Below are 23,482 nucleotides of genomic sequence, written 5' to 3' on the forward strand. Positions count from 1 at the left end.
GCAAACTGCATAATGCTTAGTGTCTGGGTTCTGAGGGGATGTGGGATGAAGATTTTTCTGTCTCATGGAACAATGCAAGTACATCAGGAATCCTATCCTTGAAATTCCCCCAAGCTTGGTATACATCCCACGCAGCCTCTTCTAGGCTATGGCTGGTCCATCTACCCTGGCCTCTGCTTCTGTTCTCCGTACTCTCTTGGTACCTTGGCACCAAGGCACTCAGGCACTTTTAGGAAAAAAAAAACTTTGAGATTCCTAGATAGCCAACTCATTGTTGGGATCCCAGCACAGAGTGGCTATGGGGAAAGCCTGGCATTGTGTATGTATGCTGTGGCACTCTCTCGTTGTTTTCTTGTTCTTGCAACATGCAAGTCACCTTCCCAAGATCCAGGAAATAAAGGTATCCTGAGGCCTGGTTTTTCTTTGCATAGGATTACTATTATACAGTATGATTTCATTGAGCATGCTGAGAACATCATAGAATTTGAGGGCTGTGGTTCCCAACATGGTAGAAAGGGAAAACAACTATTCTTTTGGAGTATTTTCTGCCCTGTCTTTCCCAAACCCAAAAGGACAGATGTTGGCTTTATGAATAATCCCACCTATCAAAGGTCCCTTATTTCCCCTTTTCTGAGCAAACAGAAACAAGCTAGTGTCTGACTACACATAGGTCTGAAATAGAGTGGAGGCAGTACAGGCACCCAAGGAGCTTTGTGGAAGAGTTTGCTAGCTCAGGATGGAGGACAGCAAAGGAGGTGGGAAGAGGCCATTCTTTTTGAACAGTTAAAGGAAACTTTATCTTTCCAAGCTTATGTTGTGTGAGAATGGATAGAGCCAGCCTCTAGCCTCTCCGTGAGGAAAGCAGAGTTGCACCCTTTATGTGACTTTGTCTCCCTTTTATCCAGTCGGAGTCAAGCCAGTCAGAGGCCTCTGTCCGGAGAGAGGAGTCACCCATGGATGTGGACCAGCCATCTCCCAGTGCTCAGGATACTCAGTCCATTGGTAAATACTACTTCCTATTTCTAGTGCAGGAAGAGAGAGAGACAGTCTTCATGGAATGTCTGCTGGATCCCCTGTTCTCTGTATACACAAGCTGAGTGTTTTCCAGTTTGTTCCAGTGGACACTGGTTTTGTAAATGTTAATGGCATATACCAACCAAGATCACTACCACCACCTCACCCTTATTGGAAATTTATAACATACCACTATAATTCCTATAGTAAAGAAACTATGATGTGATGATGTTAGACATGGAGACAGCATGTGTTTGAGTTGTGGCTCCCCCATTTACTGCCTCTGGAACCTGAAACAAACTTCTCTTAGCTTCTGTTTCCTTATTTAAAATAGGGATGTTCATAGTAGGATTGAACAAGTTAACACACACACACACACACACACACACACACACAAATACTTAAAGTAGTACCCAGCACACAATATATGCTATTAGTAGCAGCATTTTTCAAAGTTAATTGTACATAGAATACTTCATGATGCCTTCTCTTAACACGTTTCTGTGGAATAGTGTTGGCCTGAGACATTTTTGAAATACATTAAATCATTTCATAATCCACAGATTCTCTGAGAGCTAATGAGGCAATGAATAAACCAGTACTATCTGCTAGAACTTCAGTCACTAACCACAGGTGGCTACTGAGCACTTGAAATGTGGCTATTTCAGTTGAGGAACCAAAATTTTTATTGTATTAATTGCATTTGATATAAATTTAAATGTCATCCAGTGTAGGGCTAGAGTTTGTTTTTAGGTGTGGCTCAGTATTACTTAGTAGCCAGTGGGCTAGTCGTCTTGATCTGTTTAATGGCCTGCACATTTGGTCTGGGAAAAAGCTAAATGAAAGAAAAACCTCAAAGGCTTTCTGTCTCCTCTGTGTGGCCTGTAGGCTCAGATGGAACCCCACAAGGGGAAAAGGAGAAGGAGGAGAGGCCACCTGAGTTACCCCTGCTCAGTGAGCAGCTGAGCTTGGACGAGCTGTGGGACATGCTGGGAGAGTGTCTAAAGGAACTGGAGGAATCCCATGACCAGCATGCAGTGCTAGGTGAGTTGTGGCCTTTGGGCCAAAGTCCAAACCCACTAATCTGCTCTGGAGCTTTTTCTGCCAGCATATTTTTCTTCCTTCCAGGTCACCCCTGTCTCTCAGTGTCTTTGTAATGGAGAATTCAAAGGAGAGGTGTTTTTTCTCTCACTTCACTATTGGAAAAACAGATTTGCCTTCTCTTTTAGTAGTTGATATCTTTTTACCTTTTAGACCAGGGAAATCTTTATAACCAGTTGCCTATTCCATTTTCTTCAGTTTCAAGGAAGCTCAGACTTCCTCTGTGGCTTCATTTTTCTTTGCTACAATTGTATTTTTTCCTCTAAGTTTTCATTATTTCTTCTTCCATATTGTGCTTCTGTAACTTGATTATGAAGGAAAAGAGGTTTGCATGTTGAAGTTTCTAAAGTAAAACATCATTTCCCTGTCATTCCTACCCCCAGTGCTACAGCCTGCCGTCGAGGCCTTCTTTTTGGTCCATGCCACAGAGCGGGAGAGCAAACCTCCTGTCAGAGACACCCGTGAGAGCCAGCTGGCACACATCAAGGACGAGCCTCCTCCACTCTCCCCTGCCCCCTTAACCCCTGCTACTCCTTCCTCCCTTGACCCATTCTTCTCCAGGGAGCCCTCCTCTATGCACATCTCCTCAAGCCTGCCCCCTGATACACAGAAGTTCCTTCGCTTTGCAGGTACAGGCAACTCTTAGGCCCCCAATATAGGCTTCATTTTTTACAGGGTCATTTCATACACTATATTCTTAACTGTTTCATGGGGGAGAGTGGTGAGTGAGTGTGTGTATGTGTGTGTGTGTGTGCATGTCAGGATCAGGACGGAGGGGGAAGAAAGAGAGGGGCAAAGAATGAAGCTAGTGAGGTGTAGGGACTGGGTCTGAAAGCCCTTTTGGGCCACACTGTCTTTTTTCCATGAAACAAGAAAGAGTTGCTGTCTGGTTGGCTGTCATGTAGTCTTCTGAGAGCCAGGATGTGTTGATTCCTGCTGTCCTTTCTCCCCTCAGAGACTCACCGCACTGTGTTAAATCAGATCCTACGGCAGTCCACCACCCACCTCGCTGATGGGCCTTTTGCTGTCCTGGTAGACTACATTCGTGTCCTCGACTTTGATGTCAAGCGCAAGTATGTGTCCTGGAGGCTGTGGAATGGGAACTTTTCAAATGGTATCTCCTCTCCCAAAAAGGAGCCAAAATTCCTCCTGAGGGAGTGTTTTCAGGGAAAAGAATTTTCCCTTGGTGGCAGCCCTTGGAATGGTGCTGGGTGGGAAGGTGGAAATTCTTATGTGCCATCAACAGTCATTATACCTAAATATTCCTTGGCCTACTCCATTCTCATCTCTGTTCCTCATCAGAGAAATGCAAGCCTTTGTTTAGTCACATGACTTCTGAAATACCATTCTATTCTTTGGGGTAATACAGGAAGTGCAGGTAGCTATGGTACACTCATAGCAGGGCTTGGGGTTGACAGGGGCTCCACAGCACTCCTGTCATCCTTATCCTTCTCTTCTTTCCTGTCCACCTACACATACTTACCTACTTGTTGCAGAGATTCTGTGCTACAGCCTCAATGGGCCTTTATTCAGTGGAGATAAGAAAATTTAGAGTTGGTAATGAATGACCTGTCTCTTCACAAGTACTGGGCACTTCCAGTTCCCCTTGAAACAGATATTTGGAGGAGGGGAGGAGCATCATTGTAGGTCTTCATCCTAATCAACCAAAGAGAAGTTTGCTCTGCCACACCCAATCCTATTTTCTTTTCTTCTCTACTTCCCAAGATATTTCCGCCAAGAGCTGGAACGTCTGGATGAGGGGCTCCGGAAAGAAGACATGGCTGTGCACGTCCGCCGTGATCATGTGTTTGAAGACTCCTATCGTGAACTGCACCGGAAATCCCCTGAAGAAATGAAGAATCGATTGTAAGAACCCAGAACAGAGAAATGACAGGATGGGAGAGAGTGGAGGACCTTCCTACATGGTAGTGAAGGCTTACTCTGGTGCCAGATGGCAGGGGAACTCCAAAGGAATTCCAAATAGGAACTTGGTGTAAATAATCTCACTGAGCTGCCTCCTGTCTTCTCTGCCTGGTCTCATGAGAGTGGTCTCTTATTCTGGCTAGCTGGCCCTTGAGCCGAGCTACCCAACAATTCCCAGAGAGACAGGAGAGTCTTTGGCATTTACAAAGATAGACCCGATGGCATTGTAGAGAGCTTTCTCTTACTACACTAGGAATGGGAAGCCTGCTGAGCAAATGGTATCCTGGCTTGGCGGAGACCACACTTGCATGAATAGCCCCTCACCAAATTGGTAATCACTCACTGGTAATTCTGAAGTCACCTAGAAGAGACCAGCAGTTTGTAATACTAAGTGTCAGCCCGTGAGATGAAATCAGGAACTTGATTCCTCCTCTCCCTCATGACATGGGCTCACCATCCATGTTATCACAAGAAGTCAGGCTTCTGAGACAGACTGGGCCCTGCTCCTCCACCACCAAATCCTTAAAGACCTCAGCCTGAGTTCAGTCCCCTCTGACACCACTTAATGACTCCTCTCCCTGCTTTCCCGAAGAGGCTTCATTTAAGCCTCTATACCTTTCCTGTTGGTATTTACTGGAATATTGGTGACCTTTACTGATAATTCAAGACCTCTTTTCTATCGATGTTTTTTTTGTCCCAGATCCTCACCCTTCCTCTGGGCTTTCCTGGCACTCTGCATTCACCTCTGTTCTCTGATCCTGCACTCCCCAGCCACTGCTTCACTCACTCACTTGGGTCATACTACATAAATGAATGGATTTGTCCTGGGCTTTCTGCACATCTGTTTCTGGTCTCTTACGCAGGTATATAGTGTTTGAAGGAGAAGAAGGGCAGGATGCTGGAGGGCTCCTGCGGGAGTGGTATATGATCATCTCTCGGGAGATGTTTAACCCTATGTATGCCTTGTTCCGTACCTCACCCGGTGATCGGGTCACCTACACCATCAACCCATCTTCCCACTGCAACCCCAATCACCTCAGCTACTTCAAGTTTGTTGGACGCATTGTGGCCAAAGCTGTATATGACAACCGTCTCCTGGAGTGCTATTTTACTCGGTCCTTCTACAAACACATCTTGGGCAAGTCTGTCAGGTGAGGATGTGGCACAGAATCCACATTCTCACTTGACAGGTCCTTTTCTTATGTCCTACCCCCATACTTCCTCTCCTCCACCCTAACCCATGACCTTAATTGTGTTTTTCTAGATATACAGATATGGAGAGTGAAGATTACCACTTCTACCAGGGCCTGGTTTATCTGCTGGAAAATGATGTCTCCACACTAGGTTATGACCTCACCTTCAGCACTGAGGTAGGTCAGGAAATTTTGACTGCAGCACATCCTAGCTAGTCCAGAAAACCCATTCTGGGACCACCCTTGAACTGGCACTGGATAATCTCATGCTTCTAAGGAAGCATCTCAACTTCTTAAAGTCTCATGCCCCATTTCCCCATCCAGCAGTAAGCAGTGGGTATTTGTACAAGACATCACAAACAGAAAAAACAGGATTTGTAAAACAGTCTGGGCTCTTTCCTAGTTCTCTCTTCATTTAAAAAAAATTATTCCAGTATAGAGATATTATACAGGTAAATATAAATGAAAAAACTTTTTAAGCTTATCCCTCCTCCAAATTGTTTTCCATATAGATTGTGCTATGTCATGTTAACATGTGAACCATGCCTTTTTCCCTTTTACCATTGACAATTTCCTTACTTGTAGCCTTCATGTTTTGGGGCCAAACCCTTGGCTTTTCCCTGTTATGAAGTTGCGTGCTCATACAAAACACATTTTTATTAACTTGTTTCATCTTTCTGCCCAGGACATGGCAAAGAGTTTAAGTATTCCCAGGTGTCCATATAAATCCCATCCTAGACCAACCCTGACAAGTAATTGGTGTTTTGGGTGTTCTAGGTCCAGGAGTTTGGAGTCTGTGAAGTTCGTGACCTCAAACCCAATGGGGCTAACATCTTGGTAACTGAAGAGAATAAGAAGGAATATGTACACCTGGTGTGCCAGATGAGGATGACAGGTAGGGGAAATGTCCCTTAGACCCCATGTTCATATGGGAAGCAATCAGGCCTCACTCATTTCACAGATACTGGTTTTTTCCTTCAGATAACTGACCAAAAAATTATTTCCCTTTATCCACCCTAATTCAAGGGTGTTAGGTGAGTCAGGCAGACCATTCAGCATCCTAGTTGCAGCAGGAGCCAGATTGAGAATTTCTGACCACTAACAGTTGTGTGAGTTTAGAAGTTTAGACACCACATGTCTTGTTGATTTTTCTCCCCAGGAGCCATCCGTAAACAGCTGGCAGCTTTCTTAGAAGGCTTCTATGAGATCATTCCAAAGCGCCTCATTTCTATCTTCACTGAGCAGGAGTTAGAGCTGCTCATATCAGGACTGCCCACAATCGACATTGATGATTTGAAATCCAACACTGAATACCACAAGTACCAGTCCAACTCTATTCAGGTGAGCTGCTGCTGGCATCCTTCCCCATATCCCTAAGCAGTGCTACTTGGTATGACACCACATAAACCTGTACTCTTAGGAGACAAGGGGATATAGGTGACAACTTATTTATACCTACCTCTTCATCAAGGAATGTTCTTGCTGATCTTATGAAATGGAAGAACTAAAGCCCATTTCACAGAATGGACTGCCTAAGATTCCAGATTCCATCCCCCTCCTTCCAAGAGCTCTCTACCTAACCCTGGCTTCTTGTGTCCTTTCCCGCAGATCCAGTGGTTCTGGAGAGCATTGCGTTCTTTCGACCAAGCTGACCGTGCCAAGTTCCTCCAATTTGTCACGGGTACTTCAAAGGTGCCCTTACAAGGCTTTGCTGCCCTTGAAGGCATGAATGGCATTCAGAAGTTTCAGATCCATCGGGATGACAGGTCCACAGATCGCCTGCCTTCAGCTCACACATGGTAAGAGGAAGGGTTTGTTCTTCTTTTTAGCATTCAGACTTAGCTTGCATATTTGCTGCTCCTGGGTGCCTAACCAAGGGCAGGATCCCAAATCTGGCCCCAGCTATGCTAGACCTAGAGTAGCTCACAAGTTGGTGGTTTTGTGGAAAAGGGGATGTTTGAGATGAGAAGCTGGCTCAGATTCACAGTGGGGCTGGGGAGACATTGCAGGTGAACACTGCCATGTGAGAGTGCAGTGTATTCCGTCCAGGACTCTCTGAGCAAGGAGTTGCAGGAAACAGAAGGCTTGAAAAGGTTGGATCAGCAGAGGTTGGATCACCAGTGACCCCAAATGCCTCCTTGGAATTTATACATTAGCCCATAGGTGAGACTGTGGTGTTTAAGGAGTGACCAGGTCAGATTTATATTTTAGGAGCCTGATAGCTAGTATTCGGGCCAAATTAGGGCAGGGCAGACCAGGCTAGGACAAGATTTCAAGTCTGCAAGAGAGGAGTGGGTTTCCTCAGGGAGGAGAGGTCAGTGGGCACTATGGGAACACAGGGATTTGGTGAGTTTGTCACAAACTGGTCTTTCTTCTTTCTCTAGTTTTAATCAGCTGGACCTACCTGCCTATGAGAGCTTTGAAAAGCTCCGCCACATGTTACTATTGGCCATCCAGGAGTGCTCTGAAGGCTTTGGGCTGGCCTAATAAGGCCCCACACACCACTGTGGGGTTTTTCTACCATTGTTGGACCTGGGAATGGGGGGAAATAAAAAAAGAACCAGAAAGAAAATGTCAAAAACCAATAAATGAAATCCACCAACTCACCATGTGTGTGTCCCAGCTTCCCCATCTTCCCCCAGCGCATACCCAAGTCCCCCACCCGCTCATTCTCTCTTCCTGTCCTTTTTCCTCACCTCCTCCTCCTCCCTGTTCCATGCCGTCCATGATCCCCAGCCCATGTGTTAAAAAGGCATTAGCCTTTGCAGGGACCTGTTTGTCCCAACTATTTGAACAGTGTGCTCCTCAGATTCTGTGTTCAGAAGGATTTGCTGCATTGAGACTTGAAACCTTTGGATAGGGGAAAAATTATATATATATATATTTTTTTGTTCTGTTTGCATTTCTTAATTTGTGCTTGGAATGTGTTGATGTGCACAGCTAATGATTCAATGCGAGACAAGATTGGCGTCTGTGTTGTGGAGGTTTCAAATAAAGAGCACTCTTCATAACTCACTTTTCACAATGGAGTTTTTTTCAAACTTTAAACAGCTCTTGAACACATGCTAGACATCTGGAGAAAAGATGCAAATGGACTCTCCAGAAAACATCTCTGCCATCACCACTGGTGCATCTTCTTGAAACGAATTTCAGTAAGCAGCAAGTAATTTGACTAGCTCTCCAGAACAGTCTTCCCATCCGTTTTGGTTTTTTGTTTCATTGTCTGCCAATCTGTTCACAGATCATCCAGTAGTCTCATGGTTTTTACTCCATCCAGCAGTTAAAGCTGATCCAAGGACTTTGATGGTTCCAGCTTTCAAAGAAAAAACAATAAAGGTTTAGTTAGAAAAATAACCCCAAGTGAAGCTTGCTTTGTGTGGTTTTTCCTCATTCTCTGAGGCTCTCAGATTTTCTGCTTAACCTGATACACACACACACGCACACGCACACGCACACACCCCGGTCCTGATGCAAATGGCTGCTAGACCTTTTCTCCCTTTTTTAAAAAATATTCACTCGGCCTGTACCTCATCTTGCTGACAACTGAAAAGACAGATGAACTGACCCTGTCCCTGCTTTTGAGCTTCTAGTCAAAAGGGAAGGAGACTGAGTAGTTCTGTGACAGAGGTAGGGAGAGGTCCCTAGGTTCCTGGAGCAGAAGTATTTGACCTAGCCTGGAAGATCAGGGAAGGCTTTCCATTGTCAGGCACTCATGAGTTGAATCCTGGCTGGAAGTTAAGATTAAGGAGGGAAGATTAGTAATCTAGGTCAAGACAGTAGGAGTCTCCCACTGATGGCACAGCTTGGCCAAAGAATAGGGGCCTGAGATGCTGGGAATTCAGATTGAAGATAAGCAGAAATACGTTAGAATTGATAAATAAGCTTAAGAACTGATTTCTTGAAAAACTAAAAACTAACTTTTGAATTTGGTATAGGGTTTGGGAGTTGTGGAAGCAGGGAGTACAGACGGAATAATGCTGAAGAAAATAAAACCCTGGGATCCCTGGGTGGCGCAGCGGTTTGGCGCCTGCCTTTGGCCCAGGGCGCGATCCTGGAGACCCGGGATCGAATCCCACGTCGGGCTCCCGGTGCATGGAGCCTGCTTCTCCCTCTGCCTGTGTCTCTGCCTCTCTCTCTCTCCTCTGTGACTATCATGAATAAATAAATAAAATCTTTAAAAAAAAAAAAAAAAAAAAGAAATAAAACCCTAATTCAGTGGCATACAAAAGTCTAACATGCCCAAGGATGACTTGCCTTTGGCATGTGTGTATGGTGTACTATTCATCACCTCAATGTCAAAAATCCTGTTAATTGATGCAAGGCATTTGCTAACCATAATTATTACTTGATAAGGTTGCCCCAGACCAATAACCCACATCACACCAGAAGCATAAGGTGGCCAATTTAATGCTGTAAATGCCAGTTCTAACCATTTCAATAAACCAGAAAATAAGGTATAACTGTTGAGAAACTGCTTAACCAAAGAGAACCAAGTTATTGAAACTTCAAACAGTGCAGCAAGAGGACTGGCTATGATTAACAAAATATTCACTCATGTAGTAGACATTGTCCAACAAATGTAAATAATTCATACAATGGAATCCTGTGTAGCAGTAAAAATGTAACCATTGTACATATCAACCTACATAATCTCAATGATAAAAGTATGAGACCTATTTAAAATTTAATCACAATGGGACACCTGGGTGGCTCAGCGGTGGAGTGTCTGCCTTTGGCTCAGGGCGTGATCCCAGAGTCCCACATTGGGCTTGCATGGAGCTTGCTTGTCTCTCTGCCTATGTCTCTGCTGCTCTCTATGTCTCTCATGAATAAATAAAATCTTTTAAAAAATAAAAAATAAAATTTGGTCACAAAACAATACTACATAGCATATGTACCAAGAGCATGAAAAATTACATATGTATGAAGAGTGAAAATCCACACAGAAGTATAACAAAGTACTGCACAATGTTCAGGATAGCTGTGGGAGACCAGGAGATGCAGTTTGGAAGAGGAAATCACACAGCTTCAACTATTTTGGTGATGTTTTATTTCTTTGGTGGTACTAGAAACATGGGTATTCCTTCTAATGGTATATACTATGATTATAACACTTTAAATTTTTCAGAATAAACTTTTGAGGTAGGCAATTTATCAAATTTCACAATGAATTTGAGGTAGGTAGCAGGGGAGTCAGTAACAGGCCTAATTCTACATGAAGGCTGCTTGCATGACATGATTAAACATGTCTCTTTGCCCCCACATAATAATTCCCCCCACTGATGTGTCTGCGTTATGATTACTGTGGGTTATCTCCTTATTAAAATAGTCCTCTTTTAATTAAGGTGGCCATGTAATTTATCATCCAAAGTTGGAAAAACTTAAAAAGGATGTTATTGATAATTATTCTGGGCCACAGGTGCAAACCAGATAAACTGGAATGTATGGTTCTATATTTTGGATGTGTATCTATCTGTCTTGGCTGGGGAAACAGTTATTACCCATGATAAAATTCCATTGAGCACTTACCATATACTGACCACTGAGAAAGGCTCTGTATGAAGAGAAGGAGGCAGGTGTTAGGAAAGTATGGGGGGGCAGTGGGTACACAGACTGAACAGGCAGGGTAGCAAGATTAAACATGTTCTCAACTACAAGCAATAACCAGTTACAGAACATAACAGGCAATAGATTATCTTCACAACAATAACAAAATACCTAAGAATAACCTTAAGAAGGAGTGTTTAGGACTCCTGAAAGAAAATGCCAAAACTCATGAGAAGCATAAAAGACAAATAAATGAAGAGACTTTCATTTGCATAAAAATGCAAGTATAGCTAGCTTTGAGACTAGGGGACAAACGTGCTAAACAAAATGGGAGTTAAGGGCAGCTTGGGTGGCTCAGCAGTTTAGCGCCGCCTTCAGCCCAGGGTGTGATCCCACAGTCCTGGGATTGAGTCCCATGTTAGCCTCCCTGCATGGAGCCTGCTTCTCCCTCTGCCTGTGTCTCTGCCTCTCTCTCTCTCTATCTCATGAATAAATAAATAAAATCTTTTTTAAATGGGATTTAAAAGGCAGACCTGACAGAATGGCCTCAGCCATGAATATTCAGCGTGCTGTGGTCTGTAAAAAAATGAAGCGCCAACAGCCAGTTGTGGAAGGAATGGCTTTATCAATGTTAAGGTTAGGAAAATTGCCTAAGTATTGGGAGGGTAAAAAATACAAATTTTGCCCTGCACTTCACACTAAATAAATTCCAAATGGAAGATTCAAGAGTGAAAACTATGAAGTGACTTTTCAGAGCACAAAATGAAAAAATGGGCAAACAGTGGCTGATCTGGGATATGGAAAACCTAAGGCTAAAATCTACAAAGACATCATAACAGAAAATGTAATGATATATTTGGCTACTAAAATTTGGCAACACCAGGAACAGAATTAAAAAACAATGACAATCTAGGGTAAAAAGTATCTCTAACAGGCAATGGGTTACTGCTAAACAGAATTCCCCTCAATATATAAAGGATTTAACCCATTCTTTTTTTTTTTTTTTTTAATTTTTTTTTTTAACTTTTTTTTTTATTTATTTATGATAGTCACAGAGAGAGAGAGAGAGGCAGAGACACAGGCAGAGGGAGAAGCAGGCTCCATGCACTGGGAGCCTGATGTGGGATTCGATCCCGGGTCTCCAGGATCACGCCCTGGGCCAAAGGCAGGCGCCAAACCGCTGCGCCACCCAGGGATCCCGATTTAACCCATTCTTACAGATTTGTAAGTTAAAATATATAAAGGATTAACCCATTCTTTGTGTGTGTGTATATATATAAGCTTACAAATCACTAAGAAATTCCCCAACAGAAAACCATGCAAGGATATGAAAAGGCAATTCACAAAAGAAATATAAATGAGCAATAAGCATATAAAAATGCTTACCTCTGTGATAATTATTACCTCTGTAGTAATCAAAGATCCATTAAAAGCCCAGCGGAAACCACTTACCAAATTGAAATATATGATGGTTACCAAAGGGAAGGTGGGTGGGGGCGGAGGGGGGGTTAAACAGATGATGGGGATTTAGGAGTGCACTTGTTATGATGAGCACCAGGTGATGTATGGAATTTTTTTAATCACTATATCATACACCTGAAACTAATATAACACGGCTTAATTCTCTGGAATTAAAAACTTAAAGTGTATGTGTGTGAACACAGGTGGGATACAATGTGAAGAAACAGGCACTGTTATATAGTGCTGAGAAATTAGTACCACCTTTCTGATGTCTACTGAGAAAGAGAAAAGCAGCCCCTGACTTCTGGGAGCTGGCCTGGAATTGGAATTCACGGGCTTTGGTGTTCTTCTGTTGAACATAAACAACTTCACAGAATAGTAACATCAGGGAAGGCCATTCTATAACCGTGATAAAGACAAAATTGAGACCACTTTGAAATCATGTCTGAACACAGACAAAAACATTAGAGACATTGTCTAAACCACCCACAAAAATTAACTGAACATCCCCTATCCTGATTGATAAGTGGCTGCTTCTTTTCTTTTTTTTCTTTTTTTTTAAATAGCTTTAGCCTCTTTCTAATCTGTCCCCTCTATGGAGAAGATGTATTAGCATACCCAATCATAAAATTACCCCCCCTTCTGGATAGTATTCAATCTAGAGCAAAACTTCGCTTCTTTGAATTGTCCCCAAATCATCTAACAAGCCCAAATCCTATGATATATATTTTCTCTTACTGCAATACCCCACAGTCCCTCATGCTGTGTGTTCCCCTTCACTGTCAACTGTCTTGACTCAGGGCAGGTTTATGCTCCTGACCTTTAGCTGCAGGGGCACTGAGAGCATAAAGAACCTCAAAATATACACAATAAGATGCCACATGGTATGTATCCTATACTCTTGTTCATGCTTTTTAAAATTTATAAATTCAGATGGAAACTGGCAGCCTGAACTCTCTGGCTTGCAGACAACAACCTGGTATATGTGTGAGGGTGTGTGGGGGCTGTGTTGATGTGAATGGTTTGGGGTGGGTGGACATATCTTTTCTAGGTAACCACAGTCTCCACCACTCCTTATTACACTTATATCCTCCTGCTTTGTTCACTGAACAAACATTTACTGAGCATGTACTGTGTAACAGGCTAAGGATGCAGCAGTGAAAACATCAGACATAAATTCCTGCCACCATGAAGCTGACATTCTAATGGGGGAAGGCAGACAATAAATATGTCAGGGAGTGAGTAACATATCTTCTTTTCTAAAGAGAAATACACATAAAAAGAGAGAGAGTTGAGGCGGGGGGGAGGCTATTTTAACTGCAGTGGTCAGAGGAAGGCCTCTCTGAAGAGATGGTATTTAAGCTTAGAAGACCTGCATGGAAGAAGCCATTGGAGGAGCTGAAGGAACAGTTTTCCAGGCAGAGAGAACAGCTAGTATAAAAGCTCCAAAGTGGGAATTCTCATGGCATCCAGAAGGACGACCAGTGATGGAAGTGTCCGAGGTGTTGTGATCAGACAGGAGTGAGATCCCAGGCTTTTACTCTGAGTAAGGCAGGAACTATCAAAGGGGATTGCACAGAAGAGATGTGATGCAGACCTCTCTACTCCAAGTGAGGAGTAGGTGGGAGGGGTCAGCGTGGAGGCTGAGGAAGCCTGAGGAGGCTGCTGAGGCCCTCTTTCAAGCAGGACACAAGTTACCCAGGATGAGGATTCTGTAAAGAGTCCTTAATAGGCTTATTGTAGGCTTGGTTGAAACAAAGCATTGTTAGAGGGAAAGGGGGACTGAGGACCTAAGGTGAACCAGAGCCCCTTCTGGATGATGATGATGATGATGATGATGATGAAGAAGAATTCATCGGTTTTTCACCGTGGTCAAGTATTTATTTCTACAACCGAAAATAAATAGCCTAGTTCTAGGGGGCACGCCCTGCTCCCTCCCCTCCCAGACGCAATCCTTAGGAAGGAGAGGCGTCCCACCTGTACCAGCATGCCCACTTCAGGGAAGCCTCGCCCCAACTCCTCTCGACTTGCCTGGGGCTTCCCCGGTTTCACTACTGAAAATAGCACCTCCCCGGCAAACCAGGACAGTTGGTCCAGTCCCCAAATTGGTTACCGCCCCCGCCCTAGCCAGACTAGCGGCTCCTCTGCCTCTCACCGAGAAGGCGGGGGCGGCAAACCCCGCCCCAGAGCTGGGCCTCCAGCCAATGGCGGAGCGGGACGTGGAGCCCTGGCTTGCACTGCCGGGTAACCCCGGGGCCTGCCAGAAGCCGCTCAGTCTGAGGCCCCATCTTGGAACAGCCTCCCACCCCGTTGCCTGGAAAATCAGTGGGTGTGACTCTGGGTTTGTGTCACTGGACAGTTTAGGAGAGGAGGCATTGTTACTGTGTTGGGGAGATTGTGTGTGGTTTAACTGCAAGTGATCCTATGACTGTGTGCATTGCTGCTTGTGCATAACCGAATGGGCTTGTGGGGGCTAACTGCTTCAGTGGCTCCTTCTGAAGGGTGTGTGACTGTGTGACCGCCGGGGCCCGGATCCGGATCCGGTGCCTTGAGTTAGGATGATTGTGTTGTTAAATAACAAAAATTCAACCGAGTAAATTTTAATAGAACGAATTGGCCTTATTAATCCATTCATGAATCCGGGCAGCATCCCATCTAGCAAATAGAGGGGAGTCCAAAGGGCTACAGAGATGGAAAGGTTTTTAAAGGCAGGACAGGGGAGTCATAAATACAAAAAGGGATTATTGGGAGTGAGGTGAATTCCTTTGTGGGAAAAGGAGTCTTATTAGACTCCTTTGGATAGAGAGGGCCCATGTGTGACAGATCATCTTACGGTGCTGGCCAGAAAATTCCTGACTGGCTGGTTAAGACTACACATGTGGGGGACGTTGAAACTACAACAAGGTTAGGTATTAAGCCCCAGTTTGGTGACTTGGCCTAGCATAAATGACTCCATTTGGGGCCAGTGGTTTTGTTTTTAACAGAGTGAATATCCATATTTGATAATCGAAGAGTAGCCATCAGTGAGTTTGTGCTTCTGTGTGTGCGTGTGAAAACTCTGTGAGCACATGTCTACATGGGATTGCCTCTGACTTTGAAACTAGCTTTCTTATGGCCAAAAATTGTCTCTATGTATCCCTGGGCCTCTCTGGGCTTGTGTATGACTCTTGCATATTAGTTAGGCTTATAGGGTCTCGAATTAGACAAACTGGCCTGGGTGCAAATCCTGACACTTAGTGGCCAGATAACCTTGAACAAAGCACTAAACCTCCCTGTTCCTCAGTTTCCTCATCTGCAAAACACAAATCCTAATCATCTCTATTTGGTGGAGCATAAAATGAAGCAATACTTATCTGGTGCTCAGCACAGTGCCTGGCCCATAGAAAGCACTGGGTAAACATCAGCTCATATTAACATATGGCTGTATCAGCAGGAGTGGTCACCTGTGGTTCTGCTGGCATCTCAGAGATCATGCACCTAGGCATAACTCTCATGGGTCTCATCAGTTTAAGAAATATTAATTTGGCACCTCCTAGATACCAGGCCCTGCACTAGACACTGCATATGCAGTTATGAAAAAAACAAACTGGCCATAAGCCTCTGCCTTCAATCAACTGCCACCTTCAGGATCTGACCACACTGACTACTTTTAACACTACAGATATACTTAATGATGTATAGGTTTGCATGGGCACAAATGTATTACAGGAAAGGATCAAAGATAATTTATTTTTTCCTTAAATTCAGTTAGCCAATATATAGTACATTATTAGTTTCAGATGTAGTGTTCAATAATTTATCACTTGCATATAACACCCAGTGCTCATCACATCATACATATGCCCTCCTTAATGCCTGTCACCCAGTTACCCCATCCCCAACCTACCTCCCCTTCAGCAACCCTTAATTTGTTTTGCAGTTAAGAGTCTCTCACAGTTTGTCTCCCTCTCTGATTTCTTCCCATTCTGTTTTCCTTCCTTTCTCTTATGATCCTCTGTGCTGTTTCTTATATTCCACATATGAATGAAACCATATGATAATTGTCTTTCTCCAATTGACTTATTTCAACTCAGCACAATAACCTCCAGTTCCATCCACGTCGATGTAAATGGTAAGTATTCATCCTTTCTGATAGCTGAGTAATATTCCACTGTATACATGTACCACATCTTCTGTATCCATTCATCTGTCTGTGGACACCGTGACTCCTTCCACAATTTGGCTATTGTGGACATTGCTACTATGAACACTGGGGTGCAGGTGTCCCGGCGTTTCACTACATCAGTATCTTTGGGGTAAATACCCAGTAGTGCAATTGCTCGGTTGTATGTATGTATTTATTTATTTTTAAGATTTTATTTATATATTCATGAGAGACACACAGAGAGAGACAGGGACATAGGCAGAAGGAGAAGCAGGCTCCACACCAAGCAGGGAGGCTGATACGGGACTTGATTCCAGGACTCCGGGATCATGACTAAAGCCAAAGGTAGATGCTCAACCACTGAGCCACCCAGGTGTCCCTGCTGGGTAGTATTTAAATTAGTGGGTGACTAATTTGGGTTACACATGCTATAGTCCATCCTCATTATGTTCCTTATGCCTCTTCTATTCCTTGACTCTCTATTTTGTTCCATTGATCTATTTGTCTATCTTCATTCCAATACCATGCTGTTTTGATTACTGTAACTTTATAATAAGCCTTGAAATCAGGTAGTGTTAGGCCTTCCAACTTTGTTCTTCTAACATCGTTTTGGCTATTTTAAATACTTTGCATTCCATGTGAATTTTATAATAAGCTTGTCAATGTTTACCCTCCCCACCCAAAAAAAAAACACCTCCTGGTATTTTGATTAGGATTTCATTGCATCTATAGATTAATTTGAGGAGAACTGGAATCACAGCAATATTGAGTATTTCAATCCATGAACATGATATATCTCTCCATTTATGTTGGTCTTTAATTTCTCTCAATGATATTTAGTGCTTTTCAGTGTAAAACACTTGCAAGTCTTTTGCTAAATCCCTCCACCCAGTATTTCACCTTTTTATGGTATTATGTTTTTTACTTCAATTTCTAACCATTCATTGATAGTACATAGAAATACAACTATTTTTTTCTATTAAACACGTCCTACAATCTAGCTAAACTCATCAGTTCTAGTAGGGTTTTTTTGTAGATTCCATAGGATTTTCTACATAGATAATCATGTTGTGTGCAAGTAAAAACAGTTTTTAAAAAGATTTATTTATTTGAGAGAGAAAGGAGCAAGGAGGGGCACAGAAAATATCAAACAGACTCCTCGCTGAATGCAGAGCCTGACTCAGGGTTCAATCCCATGACTCTGAGATCATGACCCAAGCCAAAATGAAGAGTTGGACACCTAACTGAAAGAGCCACTCAGGAACCACAGTAAAAAGTTTTACTTCTTCTTTTCCAGGCAGACTGACTTGTATTTCTTTTTCTTGCCTTATTGCCCTGGTTAGACTCTCCAGGACAACATGAAAAAGAAATGGTGGGAGTAAGGCATCCTTGCCTTTTTCCTGATCTTAGGTTTAAAACACACCATCTTTTCTTTTTCTTTCTTTTAGAGGCAGAAAGGGTGGGGGTGGGGCCCAAGGAGAGAGAGAGAAGCTTAAACAGGCTCCACACCCATTGAGCCCCTACAGGGGCTCAATCTCACAACTCTGAGGTTATGACCTGAGCCAAAATCAAGAGTTGGATGCTTAATCAACTGAGCCACCCAGGCACCTCTGTCTTTTACTTTTAAGAATGAAATTAGATGAAAAAAAAAAAAAAAGAATGAATTTAGATGTAGTTTTTATTTTATTTATTTATTTTTTTAAATATTTTATTTATTTATTCATGAGAGACACACACAGAGAGAGAGAAGCAGACACACAGGCAGAGGGAGAAGCAAGCTCCATGCAGGGAGCCTGACGCGGGACTCAATCCCGGGTCTCCAGGATCATGCCCCTGGCTGAAGGTGGTGCTAAACCGCTGAGCCACTGGGGCTGCCCTGTTTTTTGTTTCTTCTTTTTTTAAATCACAAACGGATGTTGGATTTTGTCAAATGTTATACTAGTGTCAATTGAGATGATCATATGGTTTTTCTTTATTAGTCCATTAATATGATGAATTACATTGATTGGTTTTCAAGTGTTAAACCAACCTTGTATTCTTAGGATTAAGCCCTACTTGGTCATGATGCATTATCCTTTTTATATATTGTGTTGGATTTGATTTGCTGGAATTTTGTTTAGAACTTATGTATCTCTGTTTATGAGGGATATTTGATCTGTAGTTTTCTCATATCTTTCTTTTTTACAAAGCCTTTATTTTTATAGCACTTTTAGATTTATAGTAAAATTGAGCAGAAGATACAGATATTTCCCATATAACCCCTACCCCTACACATGCATAGACTCTCCCATTAGCAAAATCTTGGACCAGAGTGGTACATTTGTTACAGCTGATGAACCTACATTAATATATCAGAATCACCCAAAGTCCATAGTTTACATTAGGGTTTACCTGTGATGTTGTATATTCTATAGGTTTGAACAAATGTGTAAGGACATATATCCATTACATAAAGAGTAGTTTCACTATACTACCCTAAAAATCCTCTGTGCTCTGCCTCTTCATCCCTCCCTCCTTCCCCCTAACTCCTGGCAACCACTAATCTTTTTACTATCTCCATAGTTTTGCCTTTTCCAGAATGGCATATAGTTGGAACCATATAATATACAGCCTTTTCAAATCAGCTTCTATTACTTAGTTATATGCACTTAAGTTTCTTCCATGTCTTTTCATGACCCAATAGCTCCTTTCTACTTGGCAATGAATTATATTCCATTGTCTATATATATGATGATTTATTTATCCATTCACCTACTAAAGGACATCTTGGTGCTTTCAAGTTAAAGCTGCTACAAATATCCATGTGCAGATTTTTGTGTGGACATAGTTTTCAAATTCTTTTGGGTAAATACCAAGGAGCATGGTTGCTGGATAGTATGGTTTAAGAGTGTGTTTAGTTTTGTAAGAAACTGCCAAACTGTCTTCAAAAGTGGCTGTATCACTTTATATTCCCACCAGCAATGCATGAGAGTTCCTTTTGCTACATATCCTAATCAGCATTTAGTGGTGTCAGCATTCTGAATTTTGGTCATTCTGATAGGTATGTCATAGTATCTCCTTGTTGTTTACATTTGCATTTCTCTAATGGCATAGGACATGGAGCATCTTTCCATATGCTTATTTGCCACCTGTATATTTTCTTTGGTGAGGTGCCTGTTGAGATTTTTGGTCCATTTTTATATTGAGTTGTTAATTTTCTTACTATTGAGTTTTAAGAATTCTTTATATATGTGGATAATAGTCCTCTATCAGATAGGTCATTTTCAAATATTTTCTCTCAGTTTGGAGCTGGTCTTTTTTTTTTAAGATTTTATTTACTTATTCATGAGAGACACAGAGAGAGGCAGAGAAAGAGAGAGAGGCGGAGACAGGAGAAGCAGACTTCATGCAAGCTGTCTTTTCGTTCTCCTGATAATGTCTTTCACAGAGCAGAAATTTTTTAATTTTAACAAAGTCCAGCTTGTCAATTCTTTCTTTCACAGATCATGACTTCGGTGTTGTATCTAAAAAGTCATTGCTAGTCCCAAGATCATCTTGATTTTCTCCTAGGTATCTTCTAAGAGTTTTTAGTTTTTCATTTTATGTTTGGGAGTGTGATCTGTTTGGAATTAATTTTTGTGAAGAGTGTAAGGTTGGTGTCTAGATTCATTTTTTGGCGTGTGGGTGTCCAGTTGTTCACAATTTTTTTGTGGGTATGTGTGATAAGAACACTTAACATGAGATCTACCCTGTTAACAAATTTTTAAATGTACAATGCATAATTGTTGACTACATAAGTACAGTATTGTACAGCAGCTCTGGAGAGTTTATTCATCTCATTTGACTGAAATTTTATGCCCATTGATTAGTAACTCCCCATTTCCCTCTTATTCCAGTCCCCACAACCACCATTCCATTCTTTGATTCTATGAATTTTACTATTTTGATTACTTCATATGATTGGAATCACATAGTATTTGTCTTTCTGTGACTGGCTTATTTTACTTAGTATATTGTCATCAAGTTTCATCCATGTTGGGCAGCCCTGGTGGTGCAGCGGTTTAGCGCCGCCTGCAGCCCAGGGTGTGATCATGGAGACCCAGGATCGAGTCCCACGTCGGGCTCCTTGCATGGAGCCTGCTTCTCCCTCTGTCTGTGTCTCTGCCTCTCTCTCTCTCTCTGTGTCTCTCATGAATAAATAAATAAAATCTTAAAAAAAAAAGTTTCATCCATGTTGTCATGGTCTTTTTAAAGGTTGAATAGTATTCCATTGTTTGTATAGACCACATTTTCTTTATCTACTCATTAATTAATGAATGCTTAGGTTGTTTCCATATCTTGGCTATTGTGAGTTCTGCTGCAGTGAACACAGGAGGGCTTACATCTTTTTGAGATCCTGATTTCAAATTTTTTTTATACAACCAGAAGTGGAATTGCTGGATCATATGATCATATGATCATATTATCTTATGGTAATAGATGATAATTCTAATTTTAATTTTTGATAATTATGATATGATAATTCTATTTTTAATTTTTTGAGGAGCCCCAGTACTGTTTTCTAAAGTGGCTGCACCATTTTGCATTCCCACCATCAGTGTGCAAATGTTCTAATCTCTCCATATCTTCACCAAAACTTTTCTTTTGTTCATTTGGTTTTTAAGTAATCTCTACACCCAACGTGGTGCTTGAACTCATGACCCTAAGACCAAGAGTTACATGCTCCATTGACTGAGCCAGCCAGGTACTCCCTTTTCTTTCTTTCTTTCTTTCTTTCTTTCTTTCTTTCTTTCTTTCTTTCTTTCTTTCTTCTTTCTTCCTTCCTTTCTTTCTTTCTTTCTTCTTTCTTTCTTTCTTCTTTCTTTCTTTCTTTCTTTCTTTCTTTCTTTCTTTCTTTCTTTCTTCTTTCTTCTTTCTTCCTTTCTTTCTTTGCTTCTTTCTTTCTTTTTTTGTAATAGCTATCCTGACAGTTGTCAGCACCTGTTGAAAGATTTTTCTTTAGCCCATTGCTCTTTAGCCATTTGCTCCTTTGTCAAATATCAGTTGACTTGGGGCACCTGGATGGCTCAGTCAATTAAGTGTCCAACTCTTGATTTTGGCTCAGGTAATGCTCTCAGGGTTGTGGGATCAAGCTCTGTGTACAGCTCCATGCTGAGTGTAGAGCCTGCTTATGATTCTCTCTCTCTCTCTCTCTCTCTCTCTCTCTCTCTCTCTCCCTCTGCTCCTCCAGTCCCCTCTCTCTCAAAAAAACATCAGATGACTACACTTATGTGGATATATTTCTGAGCTCTCTCTTCTGTTCCATTGATCTATGTCTATTCTTTTGGCAATATCACACTATCTTAAATGCTATGGTTTTATAGTAAGTCTTGAGGTTGGGTAGTAGTGTTGGCTACTTTGGGTCTTTTGCCTTTCCGTTATATATTTTGCAATCAGTTTGTTGATATCCATGAAATAACTTGCTGAGATTTCTTTGTCTGGTTTAGATATCAGGATCAGAGTAATGCTGAGTTCATAGAATATGTTGGGAAGTGTTCCCTCCTTGTGGTAGGTAGAATTCTAATATAGCCCCCAAGATTCCCAGCTCCCTGGTATACACATAACTTTTCCTAGTTATTTAATTAAACACAAATCCAGTTACTGCTGTGAAGGGACTTTGAAGATGTAACTGTCTAAAATCAAAAACACTAGAAGCATTTGACACACTGTTGCTGGCTCAAAGACCCGGGGGGACACATGGCAAAGGATATGGTGGCCCCTAGGAGATGAGAGCAGCCTCCACTGATTGCCCACAAGAAAGTGGGGCCCTCAGTTCCACGACTGAAACAAACTCAATTTTGCCAACAACAATGAACTTGGAAGCATTTTTCCCCAGAGCCTCCAGGTAAGAACTTAGCATGGCCAGCATCTTTTTTTTTTTTTAAGATTTTATTCATTCACTCATGAGAGATACAGAAAGAGAGAGAGGCAGAGACACAGGCCGAGGGAGAAGCAGGCTCCTTGCAAGGAGCCCAATGCGGAATTCATCTCGGATCCCAGGATCATGCCCTGGGCGAAAGGCAGACACTCAACCGCTGAGCCACCCAGGCATCCCAGCATGGCCAGTATCTTGATTGCAGCCTTGAGCCAAGAGCCCGGTTATGTTGTACCGGACTTCTGACCTACAGAAACTGAAATAATAAATGAATATTGACCAAAGTCATTATGTTTATAGTAGTTTGTTATGCAACAATCAAAAATTAATACATTCCTCTTCTACCTACTGGAAAGTTTGTATACAATTGCAATTATTTCTTCCCTAATTGTTTGCTCAAATGGAATGGCCCAGTGAAGCCATCTGGGCATGGGATTTTCTTTATGGAAACGTTTTTAACTATGAAATAAATTTCTTTAAAGACATATGGCTATTCAGGTTGTATTTTTCTGGAGTAAGTTTTGATAGTTTAAGGGATGTGTCTATTTTATCTAAATTGTCAAATTTAGTGTAAAACTATAATATGAGCATAAAATTCTTTATAACATCCCTTTATTACTATCTCAATTTCTGTAGGATTTATACGTTGTCCCATATCTTATTCCTGATATTAGTCATTTGGGTTTTCTCTCTCTTTTCCCTCCTCATTCTGGCTAGAGGTTTATCAATTTTATTGATCTTCCCAAAGAGCCAGCTATTGGTTTCCTTCATTTTCTCTATTGTTTTTCTGTTTTATACTTCAGTGATTTCTGCTCTTATCTTTGTTACTTCCTTTCTTTTACTTATTTTGGGTTTAATTTTCTCTTTATATCATAATTTCTCAAGCTGAGGTCATTGGTTTGAGACCATTCTAATATAAGCATTAAATTCTGTAAATTTCTTCTTAGCACTGATTTTGCAGCATTCCATAAATTTTGATAAATTATATTTTCATTTTAATTCCACACAAAATACTTTCTAATTTTCCTTATGATTTCTTCTTTGATCCCTGGTGTGCTGGTTGTCAATTTATTGCCTCTCAACTTCAAATCCACCCTTTCTGCCTGCTCTGTGATAATGGAGCATATTTTAACTATTTTTCCTTTGCCAACTGGCACTGAAGCCTTCTCAGTAGAGGGTGCTGGAGAGATATCACAAGAAGAAAAG

The 23,482-nt window shown here is 41.9% G+C and overlaps 1 protein-coding gene and 1 long non-coding RNA gene across 18 annotated transcripts in view; one reads left to right on the plus strand and one right to left on the minus strand.

Annotated features, from left to right (window-relative positions):
* Positions 1 to 8,242, plus strand: part of HUWE1 (HECT, UBA and WWE domain containing E3 ubiquitin protein ligase 1) — a 172,454-nt gene extending 164,212 nt beyond the window's left edge. For 15 of the 16 annotated variants that reach the window (XM_077887705.1, XM_077887712.1, XM_077887711.1 and 12 more), the window contains 11 exons: positions 906 to 1,002; positions 1,903 to 2,058; positions 2,499 to 2,744; positions 3,071 to 3,188; positions 3,841 to 3,981; positions 4,902 to 5,189; positions 5,303 to 5,408; positions 6,009 to 6,126; positions 6,391 to 6,572; positions 6,840 to 7,030; positions 7,616 to 8,242. In XM_077887705.1, coding sequence (XP_077743831.1) covers positions 906 to 1,002; positions 1,903 to 2,058; positions 2,499 to 2,744; positions 3,071 to 3,188; positions 3,841 to 3,981; positions 4,902 to 5,189; positions 5,303 to 5,408; positions 6,009 to 6,126; positions 6,391 to 6,572; positions 6,840 to 7,030; positions 7,616 to 7,718 — 1,746 coding nt within the window. In that variant the 3' untranslated portion in view covers positions 7,719 to 8,242. The remainder of the gene's footprint in view (positions 1 to 905; positions 1,003 to 1,902; positions 2,059 to 2,498; positions 2,745 to 3,070; positions 3,189 to 3,840; positions 3,982 to 4,901; positions 5,190 to 5,302; positions 5,409 to 6,008; positions 6,127 to 6,390; positions 6,573 to 6,839; positions 7,031 to 7,615) is intronic. The other variant, XM_077887718.1, reaches the window with a different exon arrangement.
* Positions 7,932 to 14,382, minus strand: LOC144307746 (uncharacterized). 2 transcript variants are annotated; one of them, XR_013374472.1, is made up of 2 exons: positions 14,223 to 14,382; positions 7,932 to 8,544 (listed from the first exon to the last, which is right to left on the minus strand). It is a non-coding gene; the product is annotated as an uncharacterized LOC144307746 (long non-coding RNA). The 2 variants fall into 2 exon arrangements; XR_013374471.1 differs by having other exon boundaries at positions 14,217 to 14,382.
* Positions 14,383 to 23,482: the final 9,100 nt, after the last annotated feature.

Source organism: Canis aureus, chromosome X (genome assembly GCF_053574225.1).
Source record: "Canis aureus isolate CA01 chromosome X, VMU_Caureus_v.1.0, whole genome shotgun sequence".
Taxonomy (NCBI): Eukaryota; Metazoa; Chordata; class Mammalia; order Carnivora; family Canidae; genus Canis; species Canis aureus.